Genomic DNA, 13,478 nt, shown 5'->3' on the forward strand with positions numbered 1-13,478 from the left:
CAAAATTAAAGTGGAAAACCACACTACAGGCTGATCCAACTTTGGTGTAATGTCCTTAAAACAAGTCAAAATGAGGCTCAGTATGTGTGTGACCTCCACGTGCCTGTATGACCTCCCTACAACGCCTGGGCATGCTCCTGATGAGGTGGCAGATGGTCTCCTGAGGGATCTCCTCCCAGACCTGGACTAAAGCATCCACCAACTTCTGGACAGTCTGTGGTGCAACGTTGCGTTGGTGGATGGAGCGAGACATGATGTCCCAGATGTGCTCAATTGGATTCAGGTCTGGGGAACGGGTGGGCCGGTCCATAGCATCAATGCCTTCCTCTTGCAGGAACTGCTGACACACTCCAGCCACATGAGGTCTAGCATTGTCTTGCATTAGGAGGAACCCAGGGCCAACCGCACCAGCATATGTTCTCACAAGGGGTCTGAGGATCTCATCTCGGTACCTAATGGCAGTCAGGCTACCTCTGGCGAGCACATGGAGGGCTGTGTGGCCCCCCAAAGAAATGCCACCCCACTCCATGACTGACCCACCGCCAAACCGGTCATGCTGGAGGATGTTGCAGGCAGCAGAACGTTCTCCACGGCGTCTCCAGACTCTGTCACGTCTGTCACGTGCTCAGTGTGAACCTGCTTTCATCTGTGAAGAGCACAGGGCGCCAGTCTTGGTGTTCTCTGGCAAATGCCAAACGTCCTGCACGGTGTTTGGCTGTAAGCACAACCCCCACCTGTGGACGTCGGGCCCTCATACCACCCTCATGGAGTCTGTTTCTGACCGTTTGAGCAGACACATGCACATTTGTGGCCTGCTGGAGGTCATTTTGCAGGGCTCCGGCAGTGCTCCTCCTGCTCCTCCTTGCACAAAGGCGGAGGTAGCGGTCCTGCTGCTGGGTTGTTGCCCTCCTACGGCCTCCTCCACGTCTCCTGATGTACTGGCCTGTCTCCTGGTAGCGCCTCCATGCTCTGGACACTACGCTGATAGACACAGCAAACCTTCTTGCCACAGCTCGCATTGATGTGCCATCCTGGATGAGGTGCACTACCTGAGCCACTTGTGTGGGTTGTAGACTCCGTCTCATGCTACCACTAGAGTGAAAGCACCGCCAGCATTCAAAAGTGACCAAAACATCAGCCAGGAAGCATAGGAACTGAGAAGTGGTCTGTGGTCCCCACCTGCAGAACCACTCCTTTATTGGGGGTGTCTTGCTAATTGCCTATAATTTCCACCTGTTGTTTATTCCATTTGCACAACAGCATGTGAAATGTATTGTCAATCAGTGTTGCTTCCTAAGTGGACAGTTTGATTTCACAGAAGTGTGATTGACTTGGAGTTACATTGTGTTGTTTAAGTGTTCCCTTTATTTTTTTGAGCAGTGTATATATATATATGGTCCAGACAACTTTTGGGGATTTCACATTTTTGAGAATCACTTCCTCATCCTCGTTGTGTAGTATGGGGGCCCCGAAAAAACATGAAAAAAGACTCCAAAATCACCCCAAAACATATTTTTTGAAACGTCAAAGCTCTCTGTATAGTGATGCAGTTCTTTAGATATTGTACACATGAAATTGTGTAATTCTGAAGCAATGTCATATTCTGTTTTGCGCGAATCTTGCCGTTTCCCCTATCCAGCTGTTCGATTCTCTGTGTAGCCTGCTGCTACAGGTAACTGCCAAAATAAAGGAAACACCAGCATAAGATTAAAGCAGCCCCCCACACCTCTCTGATTCAGAGGGGTTGGGTTAAATGCGGAAGACGCGTTTCAGTTGAAGGCATTCAGTTATACAACTGACTAGATATCCCCCAAAGTGTCTTAATAGGGCGTTTGTCCACCAGAACAGATTCAATGCTCCTTGGCATAGATGCTACAAGTGTCTGGAACTTCCTGTGTGGAAGCACCCCATGCTTTCAATATACTTTGTATCCCTCATTTATTCAAGCGTTTCCTTTATTTTGGCAGTTACCATTAGAATAGACAGAGAGGTGCGAATACATTTCAGAATGACACGATTTCATCTAAAGACCTGCATCACTATACTGAGAGCATTTCTGTTTCTGAAAGGAAGTATTTGGGTGTTTTTGGAGCCTTTGGACTTGTTTTTTCAGGGCCCCAAAAACAAGTGAAATTACAAAAATGTGTCTAAACCCTTCTACAACAGAAAATTGAAATTTGGTTGTAAAAAAAATAACTTCTCCTTTAACTCTTTCTGACCACCACTCTGCCTGCTTAGCATGCCCAGTCAGTCTCAACCGGCTGCATTTCTTTCCCATGTCACCCCACTCTCCACTCTGAATGACTTCTTCTTTACTAAGCTTCTTACTATTTTTACGTTGCCTCTTTTTTCCCGTTGGTCTTGGTTGGTATGTCTGGTTAAACATTTGTATTTGTTTTCTTTTCCTTTCTTTTTACCCCCCCCCCCCCTCCCTGTAGAAGGTAAGCCTACCTTTTTCGCCCCCTACCTACCTTGTTGTGCATTCGGACGCAGCATGTTTGATAGCTAGGGTTGCAAGATTCCTGGAACTTTCACCAAATACCCTGGTTTTCCCGAAATCGCAGTTGGAGGATTCCCGGAATCAGGAGGGAAACAGCAGGAAAGCCGAAATCCTCAAACCAGGATTTCTTGAAAACCAAGGAATTTATTGAACTGTCCAGGAATTTTGCAACCTTACAGATAGCTCCCTGTCTGTATGCTGACATGATGATGACAGTTTGTGCCATGTGGTTGTCCATGTGTGCTTTTGTGTAGTAGATCAGTGCTAAGGTAAAACTATGAGTGCTACTGTAGTAGATACGCTAGCTAGGTGAGTGTGAGAGATGTTGCCTTATGCTAGATGCAGCATAAGCAATGCTAATGGAATGGAATTACACCTTTGGAAAAAATGGGCAGCAAGTTTTAAAAATGTTCGCAGTTGATTTACTTTACTTTAAAGGGATACTTCAGGATATTGGCAATGAGGCCCTTCGTCTACTTTCCCAGAGTCAGGTGAACTCGTGGATATCATTTTTATGATTCTGCATGCGGTTTGAAGGAAGTGGCTATCCACAAGTTCATCTGACTCTGGGGAAGTAGATAAAGGGCCTCATTGCAAAAATCCCTCAAATATCCCTTTAACAAGCAATGTTTTTCTTGATTTTCTTGGGGGGGGGGGGGGGGGGTTTGTTTTTGCAAGTTTGACATAACACATAAACAGCTGACCTGAGTGCCCTTCTCCTATAGATGCCAGTAGTAGGATGTCCTTTAGGTGTATTATTGATCCATAGCACTATGGAGTCATGTAAAACAGATATTTTATTCAACGTTCCAGTAAGATTCGGGGCCAGTTTCTGGAACACAGGTTAAGCCTTTTCCTGGACTTAAAAGTACTTTCAAATGAGATTCTTCATTGAACATGCTTTTTAGTCCAGGTTTATTCTGGGCTTAGTCAGGCTATGGGAAACTGTCCTTAGGCAGTGTAAATTCATCCTGATCTGTGTAGTAATAGTGTACATATCTTGCACTATATTTTTACCATGGGAGAATGGCACTCAAGTCATCAAGTGGTCAAAAAATTGACTGATTCCAGGACTGCGCTAGTGTCAGTGTGTAAAAACAGTGGTCCTTTGCTCACATATCTTGCTAGCTAGGTTCCTTAAATTATCTAATGTCCTCTCACCTTACATGATCCCCAATACTAATAATGCCCAACGCAAGGGCCTCTCACTGGATGGATGGAGTGTACTGTTAGAGAGTGTGTGTTTGCTTGTGTTGTGAAAGGATTGGTCTGTCAAACCACCTGTCCACTTCTCAGGCTGGCTTCACTTGGTAAAGTAAACCTTGGATGCATTCCAAATTGTACACTATTCCCTATATAGTGCACTACTTTTGACCTGGGCATATAGGGAAGCTAGGGTGCCATTTGCGACATAGTCGTAGTGACATCATTCCTCACCTTATTATTTTACTTCATGTTTTTTTATCTATTTATTTTTATTTCACCATTTGAGTGCCATTCTTGACTTTGCTCAATCTTTCGTTTTTAAAGTTAGACTCAGCAAAATGACTTTGCAAACTAGCAACACCTGAGATATTGAGATGCAACACTTCGCTCTCACATAGTCACACACAATACCAGCGCATGTGCACGGGTTCACTTCACACTGTATACAGCGTGGTAGCTAGGGCACCAAAACAGCGGAGAAGTTGAGCCTAGCGCACTCAGGGAGCAGTTGTTGTTCTTGTTCAAGGGCAGAACGGACAATTATAAAAAGAAAAATTGCGTTAGAACCATCGACCTTTCGGTTACTAGCCCAACTCTCTAAACCGCTAGGCTAATATTGGTTTAGTGATGCAGTAGAGACTAGACAGTAGACGTACAGTATTAATATAGCATAGATCTGTATTGTCCCTGAAGGACAAATGCCAAGGCTTTAATCTCATGGGTGGTGGTATCAGAGAGAACAGCCACTTGTGGATGTCCTTTATGGAGTAAAAAGTAATAAACTGCGTAAGGCCATTCAAAGGACATACAAGATCACTAGCCTATCACTCAACCCTCAACCAAGGTCCTGTGTGGCTCAGTTGATAGAGCATGGTGCTTGTAATGCCAGGGTTGTGGGTTTGATTCTCAAGCGCATTGGCTATAAAGTAAAATGTAACCATCACCCTTTGTCTCTCACTCTGCCACATGTTGTGTAGAACTCAGCTTTGTTTCAACGCCATCTCTTGACTTGGACAAATTGTTATATTTCCTCCGATTGAGGTACAATGTCACAGTCGATTGGCTTTTTATGATGTGAAACAACACCCCACACCCATATTGACGGTTGTGTCCCATATGACACCCTAGTCACTATACACTGAATGTATTAAACATTAAGAACGCCTGCTCTTTCCATGAATCCAGCTGAAAGCTATGATCCCTTATTGATGTCACCTGTTAAGTCAACTTCAGTCAGTGTAGATGAAGGGGAGGAGACAGGTTAAAGAAGGATTTTCAAGCCTTGAGACAATTGAGACATGGATTGTGTGTATGTGTGCCATTTAGAGGGTGAATGGGCAAGACAAAATGTTTAAGTGCCTTTGAACGTGTTATGGTAGTAGGTGCCAGGCATTTGTGTCAACAGCTGCAATGCTGATGAGTTTTTAATGTTCAACAGTTTCACGTTTGTGTCAAGAATGGTCTACCACCCAAAGGACATCCTGCCAACTTGACACAACTGGGGGAAGCATTGGCGTCATGGGCCAGCATCCCTGTGGAACGCTTTCGACACCTTGTAGAGTCCATGTCCCGAGGAATTGAGGCTGTTCTGAGGGGAAAAGGGGGTGCAACTCAATATTAGGAAGGTATTCTTAATGTTTTGTACACACAGTATAATGTGTTGTACTTTTCACCATGGCCCATAGTGGTGAAGAGGAGAAGTCTACTGTGTCCTGAAGTGACTTCACCATTAATTTTATGGATTCAGGTTCACTCAAGCACAGGGGCGTCACATTTTTTTTTTATCCGGTCGGATAAACACTCTAAACAGCCTACCTGACCGCTCGGAGGCGTCTGCATGGTCCTAAAGCACACCAATGCCTCGTTTTGTATCACATTTTAATTATAAAACTGGGGGGACAAAATGCAATTTCAGACATGTCCCCCCCATGTCCCCAGTGACAGTTGCGCCCCTGCTCAAACATCTTTTTAGGCTTTGTTTTACTATTGACAGTTACAGCTGATTTCGGGATTGTATACCGATTTGCTTCAGTCTCTGAATTGTTTAATCTAACTTTTTGTCGCCAACTGCTGATATCAGGGCATAAAAATGACAATTTGTGACCCGCATTAGCCTAGTTAGTGCGCATGTGCGCCCAGCTATGTCCTGTCCCGAGCTTGTTTTCCCTGGCTAAACTATCTGGCTAGCTGAACTATGCAAGGTTTCGTTGTCATTGCCAGGCTTCATAAATACTGCACCCTTAACTTCAAAACTCCTTTGCTAGTTATTCAAGCATGTAACTAAGAAATTAGCTGGATAGAAACTTAAATTATTTATTGTTTTGTTGAATAGTCATGACTGGTTCGAGCTATCTGGCGTGTCGTAAGACAAAGGTGGCGAAGGATATCATTGCTACTTAACGCGGATCCAAGTTCAGTTTTGAGATCCACCGACGACATTGGCATAGGTGGATGTTTCTGACTGGTCTTGGAACTGTGATAACAGGCAGCCTTTCCCCGCTTCTTTCAATGAGATATGTAGTGATTTTGCCAACACAGTCAGATATGTAAACAGTCTTGTACCCTTAACCTTTTTTTAAACTGACTGTAGTATTTGTTGACTAAATCGGACTTTGTTAGTATAATGAGTAATCCAGGACTGTCACGAGTTAATTGGCACAAGAAAAAAATACAGAGTGCCAGTGGCTACAATGAATGGCTAAATTACTTCCGGGCAGGAAGGGTCCAAGGAGCTCCTCCTCACCACTGTATAGGGCTCTGGTCAAAAGTAGTGCACTATGTAGGGATAGGGTGCCATTTGGGACTCGTGAAAATAATGGAAAGTGATTTGATTTGAACAGCATGTGCACTTTTACAGTTGTGTCTTGCTGCCAGAGGTTAACCTTGCATTTGAGGTACAGATGTGTGTGTGACAGCTTTTTGCAGGTTTGTTGTGTGTACTGTAATGGTAGTAATCATGGAGATGACATGTCTTTTCCCTATGTAACTATGTAACGTCATGATCCGTGTGTTCATCTGTGTGAATGCCAAGCTCATCAGTCATCATCACATTAATGAATTCCCCAAGCAGGCAAATGCTGTTACTGTATGAGATCACTATTCCAACCCTGTTCAAACTCCAAACACATGCTGGAATATCTGGCTCATTGACAGATAGACCATTAGCTGACTCAGAAGACATACAGTAAACTACAGAAGGGTTACCCTAAAAAGGAATGATCATTAGGGACATTACCTAATTTTAGACATTGCACAAATTATTTGAACAAATCTTTGTGTATGTCAAATTGGGACCTTGGAACTATAAGTTTCTGTCTGACATTTTGGTCAAAAATATGTTATTCACAGAGTTGCTCTTTAGATGGTCCTTTTAAATGTATTTATCTTTGTCAATTTACTATAAGAAAAATGACATCTGAAAGTTCTATCTGCGCAAACACCTTTTAACTTGGTGTTGTAAGGTTCTATCTGCAATCCAATCACACAATGCTGAGTTGTCAATCACAAATAATTGTATGTAAGATTATATACTTATTAAGTCATGAAAGAGGAAGACCTCACAAAACAGTTCTGAGATCTGGGACTTCAAAAATATTAATTATCTCAAAACTGTACATTTTGCATATAGAACCTTTTAGTCCAAAGTTCTTGATTATTCATATCATAAGTTCTGGTCTTCTTTTTTAATTACTTAGATTTTTTTCACCACTTTTTCAGAAGAATGGCCATAACGTAACCTCTACATGGTAAAAATAATTAAATACAGGTGCCTTAAAACAGGGTTTCCAAAATGCGGTCCTGGGGCCACCCTGAGTGCACATAGTTTTTTTCCCTAGCACTACACAGCTGATTGAAATAATGAATGGTTGATGATGAGTTGGTTATTTGAATCAGCTGTGTAGTGCTAGGACAAAAAACTAAACATAGACCTAGGGGGGACTGAGTTTAGGAAACCCAGTCTTAGAGCATGTTTTAGGCCCTGTTTTTGTCTTTTCATCTTGTTCTATATAAATACGAAAACTCCATGGAAAGGGTATTTCACAAAAAGTACAAACTTACCACATTTTGCCGATTTAATACCAATTATTTACTGACTTTGGGTGTCATAGACCAGAAAATTATATCAGTTTACTCATCGAGTGCTAGGCTTTAGCAGTGTTGCTAGTTCTTCATAGAATATAGTGTATTTGCCATTTGAGAGAACTATCGCTTTAACAAATGTGTGATGACCATAAGAAAGAAGGAAGGGTACTTTTATTTATTTAATCATTAAATGTTTATACTTTTCTATTGAAATTGAAATACTTTTAACATTATCTGCCAGATAGAATCTTATGGCTGATCCCAGATTGACATTTCAGAGCCATAAGGTTCGATCTGCGATTGCACTCCCCTAAAATAACTGATTTATAAATGTCTTAGGATTTTGATACTCTGCACTTTATGTACCTTTAAGCTGAGTGTCTTAATGGTTTATGGAAGAATAATTCACTACAAGACAGTTCTGAGATCTGGCATATGAAAACTTTGATGCTCAATATCTCAGAACTATGCTTTGCACAGATAGAACCTTATAGTCCCAAGGTCTCAAAATGCTGTAATAAAAAGTCTTAATTGTAGTCAATCAATCTTTTTCAAATGTGTATTTTTGAGGAGGTTCTAGACTGGAAGGTTCTTTGTTATTCATCCATGTTATCTCCTTTAACCCTGTTGTTGACACTAAAGGATACAGAGGCCATGAAGAGAGCTCTGGCACTCATCGACTCTAAGATGACCCAGGCCAAGAGCTGGCTGAGGGATCCCAACGCCCAACAAGGTAACAGAGACTGGCTTTCCCAGTGGCTTAATATACATGGGCCGTGTTCATTAGGGCAGTGGTTTTCAAGCCTCTCCTTGAGGACCCCCAGACATTAAACAATTTTGTTGTAGTCTGAACTAGCTCACCATATTCATGTAATCAAAGGCTTGATTATTAATTAACAAGTAGAATTAGGTGTGCTAGTTCTGAAATAGTTCATATATACAGTTGAAGTCGGAAATGTACATACACTGAGGTTGGAGTCATTAAAACTAGTTTTTCAACCACTCCACAAATTACTTGTTAACAAACTATAGTTTTGGCAAGTCGGTTAGGACATCTACTTTGTGCATGACACAAGTCATTTTTCCAACAATTGTTTACAGACAGATTATTTCACTTATAATTCACTGTATCACAATTCCAGTGGGTCAGAAGTGTACATACACTGAGTTGACTGTGCCTTTAAACAGCTTGGAAAATTCCAGAAAATGATGTCATGGCTTTTGAAGCTTCTGATAGGCTAATTGACATAATTTGAGTCAATTGGAGGTGTAGCTGTGGATGTATTTCAAGGCCTACCTTCAAACTCAATGCCTCTTTGCTTGACATTATTGGAAAATCAAAAGAAATCCGCCAAGACCTCATAAAAAAAAATTGTAGACCTCCACAAGTCTGGTTCATCATTGGGAGCAATTTCCAAACTCCTGAAGGTACCATGTTCATCTGTACAAACAATAGTACGCAAGTATAAACACCATGGGACCACGCAGCCGTCATACCACTCAGGAAGGAGACACGTTCTGTCTCCTATAGATGAACGTACTTTTGTGCAAAAGTGCAAATCAATCCCAGAACATCAGCAAAGTACCTTGTGAAGATGCTGGAGGAAACAGGTACAAAAGTATCTATATCCACAGTAAAACGAGTGCTATATTGACATAACCTGAAAGGCCGCTCAGCAAGGAAGAAGCCACTGCTCCAAAACAGCCATAAAAAGCCAGACAACGGTTTGCAACTGCATATGGGGACAAAGATCGTACTTTTTGGAGAAATGTCCTCTGGTCTGATGAAACAAGTAGAACTGTTTGACCATAATGACCATCGTTATGTTTGGAGGAAAAAGGGTGAGGCTTGCAAGCCGAAGAACACCATCCCAACCGTGAAGCACGGGGGTGGCAGCATCATGTTATGGGGGTGCTTTGTGGCAGGAGGGACTGGTGCACTTCACAAAATAGATGGCATCATGAGGAGAGGAAATGATGTGGATATATTGAAGCAACATCTCAGACATCAGTCAGGAAGTTAAAGCTTGGTTGCAAATGGGTCTTCCAAATGGACAATGGCCCCAAGCATAATTCCAAAGTTGTGGCAAAATGACTTAAGGACAACAAAGTCAAGGTATTGGAGTGGCAATCACAAAGCCCTAACCTCAATCCTATAGAACATTTGTGGGCAGAACTGAAAAAGCGTGTGTAAGCAAGGAGGCCTACAAACCTGACTCAGTTACACCAGCTCTGTCAGGAGGAATGGGCCAAAATTCACCCAACTTATTGTGGGAAGCTTGTGGAAGGCTACCATAGATGTTTGACCCAAGTTAAACAATTTAAATGCAATGTTACCAAATACTAATTGAGAGTATGTAAACTTCTGACCCACTGGGAATGTGGTGAAAGAAATAAAAGCTGCAATAAATCATTCTCTCTACATTCTCTTTACATTTCACATAATTAAAATAAAGTGGTGATCCTAACTGACCTAAGACAGGGAATTTTTACTGGGATTAAATGTCAGGAATTGTGAAAAACTGAGTTTAAATGTATTTGGTATGGTTTATGTATACTTCCGACTTCAACTGTATATGGAACGGATGGGGGTCCCCGAGGAGAGGTTTGAAAACCTCTGCATTTGGGCCATCTGTAGCGCAATGTTTTTCAATTAAAAACTAAAACAATCTGTTTTATTGGAGTGTAAGTAGTTCCTCCCTGTATCAGTCTGTTTTCTTCTGATTGGCGCCAATTGAACAACGCAGTTGTCCCTTTTCTCTAGGTTGTAAGTAACATTTGTCTTGCCGTGGTCTCTGTCTCCTGGTAATCAGGGGATGCAGGAGAACAGGCCATCCGTCAGATCCTGGATGAGGCTGGGAAGGTGGGAGAGCTGTGTGCTGGGAAGGAGCGGAGGGATATCCTGGGCACTGCCAAAACCCTGGGCCAGATCACTGACCAGGTGACTGAGATGAGGGCCAGGTACAGTACATATACAGTAATAATATATTCCGTTTATCAGATGCTTTTATCCAAAGCGGCTTACAGTCATGCGTGCATACATTTTATGTATGGGTGGCCCCGGGAACCAAACCCACAATCCTAGCATTGCAAGTGCCATGCTCTACCAATTAACTATACATACAGTCGCGAGTGAAAGTCTACACACCCCTTGCACATTCTTCACATTTTGCTGCCTTGAAGTTAATTCTAAAAAATGATTACATTTTATATTTTTCCTATGTCCACAAGCTACTCCACATTTCCAAAATGAAAGAAAAACTATAGGAAAAAAATGACAAAAAAATACAAAATGAGGATGCATTGATTGTGTATGACTTCACACCCAAGAGTTAATTCTTGGTGGAAGCACCTTTAGCAGCCATTACAGTTATGAATAATTTTGAATATGATTTTACCAACCTTGCACAACTCTTAGGGAAATGTATCCATTGTTTTTTTTTTAAACATTTCTCAAGCTCATGTAACTGGTGTGAAATGGCTAGCTATTTAGCAGTGCATGCTAGTTGCATTTCAATCGGTAATGACACTGGCTCTGAGACCTTGAAGTACCGTAATTTCCGGACTATTAAGCGCACCTGAATATAAGCCGCACCCACTGAATTAAAAAAAATATATATATTTTGAACATAAATAAGCTGCACATGTCTATAAGCCGCAGGTGCCTACCGGTACATTGAAACAAATTAACTTTACACAGGCTTTAACTAAACACGGCTTGTAACAAAAATAAATTGGCTTTAACGAAACACGGCTTGTAACAAAAAATTAAAAATTTGCAGTAAGCTTTAGTTGTCTTTTTGCACTGAGTCAATTCCTCACGCTGCTGTTTCCAACGTCTTATCATCGACTCATTAAGACCAAGCTCCCGTGCAGCAGCTCTATTTCCTTTTCCAACAGCCAGATCAATCTTTTTTCAACTTGAAAGCTGCATCATATGCTTTTCTCCGTGTCTTTGCCATGATGAGGGTGACAAAATGACTACCGTAATCAGAATGATGGGAAGTTTGAGAGCGCTCGATTTAATCTAAACAGTAAACAAAAAAGTTGTTTGACCTTAACCCGTTCGGCAATTTCATTGGTCTAATGAAAGCTTCATGCCGCCAAAAAACTGAGCACATCACAGAATGTGTTTTTTTGGAGAAAATAAAATTGAAAGCGGGAAAAATCCATATATTAGCCGCGTCATTGTTTAAGCCACGGGGTTCAAAGCGTGGGAAAAATGTTGCGGCTTATAGTCCGGAATTTACAGTAGTTGTTTCTGTGGCTTGGTTGCTGAAGAGAAGGAGGTCAAAGGGGGGTGAGTGTAACTAGTGTGAAATGGCTAGCTAGTTAGTGGTGTGTGCTAATCCACCCAGTCACTACAAAGCTACAGGCGTCCTTCCTGACTCAGTTGCCGGAGACGAAGGAAACCGCTCAGGGATTTCACCATGAAGCCAATGGTGACTTTAAAACACTTAGAGTTTAATGGCTGTGATAGGAGAAACTGAGGATGGATCAACAACATTGTAATTACTCCAAAATACTAACCTAAATGACAGAGCGAAAACATGGAAGCCTGTACAGAATAAAAATATTCCAAAACATGCATCCTGTTTGCAATAAGGCACTAAAGTAAATCTGCAAAGAAATATATATAGGGAATGGGATACCATTTGAAACACAGCCTGTGATCAATCAGTGAGAGAAAGTAACCTACAAGGTGGTAAGCTTATTACAGGGGATTATAGTGTATTAGACTGTAACTGATTCCCCTCCGATGAGATCTCACAGTGGCTGGGGACACTCACTGAGTCACGCTGCCAGATTAAAAGCAGCTTTCCTCACTTAATGCATAATCTAGTTAAACCCCCGGCCTGAATGAGTTACTGTCTGCTGTTAACTTGAAAGGCCTCTGGAAGTGGAGACACTAAGATCGGGAAAAAATTATATTATTGTTCAAGTATTTCATCCCATATGAGACAGTGAACAGGAAGTTAAACAGCAGGAGGGCAAGAGGTACAGAACATGTTAGTCAATGAAATATTTCCTAATTTCTATCAGAATGACTAACACTATGAACAAGATTTCCTTTTCCACATGCATGTATCGTTCCCTACGCAAGTTGATGTTTATTGTCATCAATCTTGCCCTGAGCGATTTCCACTGGATGGGCCAGCTGCAAAGTCAAAATGTGCTATATTGTAAAAATTCATGAAAAAACTATAATTAGCTTTTTGGTCTTAATTTAAGGTTAGGCATTAGGGTTAGCAGTATGGTTAAGGCAAGGGTTAAGAATAGTAAAACAACGCATTTTACTGCACTTATTTGGATTGTATGACTTTGTGGCTGTGCTAGCTAGTGACCACTGCAGATCTGACTCCAGTTACATATTCATGACGATGAATGCCAACCTGCTTTCCACACATTAACCCAGTTATTCCAGGAATCAGTAGGGATAAGCAGGGATTCCAACCATGCTGGGATTCCTGAAAAACCTGTGTCGTGTCTTTACTATCATTAAATGTGAAGACTGTCATTTTATCAAATCAATTCTCTGTAATTATTATCGTTAAGTGATTAAACTAATCATGTAAACTTTATTAACTAGGAATTCGGGGCACCACGGAAAATGTCGATTTATAGAGCTGTAATTTTCTGAACAGAACCCCTCAGATATTTTCATATCTGATCGATTAGTCTTTCTCAT

At 41.6% G+C, this 13,478-nt stretch overlaps 1 protein-coding gene across 1 annotated transcript in view; it reads left to right on the forward strand.

Moving 5' to 3' along the window:
• The window catches only part of LOC106611807 (vinculin), a 75,964-nt gene that overhangs the window by 48,428 nt on the left and 14,058 nt on the right, over window positions 1-13,478 (forward strand). Inside the window, exons 7-8 of the mRNA XM_014212402.3 lie at window positions 8,432-8,522; window positions 10,603-10,750. Coding sequence (XP_014067877.1) covers window positions 8,432-8,522; window positions 10,603-10,750 — 239 coding nt within the window. The remainder of the gene's footprint in view (window positions 1-8,431; window positions 8,523-10,602; window positions 10,751-13,478) is intronic.

This window comes from Salmo salar, chromosome 01, assembly GCF_965601325.2.
Source record: "Salmo salar chromosome 01, fSalSal1, whole genome shotgun sequence".
Lineage (NCBI taxonomy): Eukaryota > Metazoa > Chordata > Actinopteri > Salmoniformes > Salmonidae > Salmo > Salmo salar.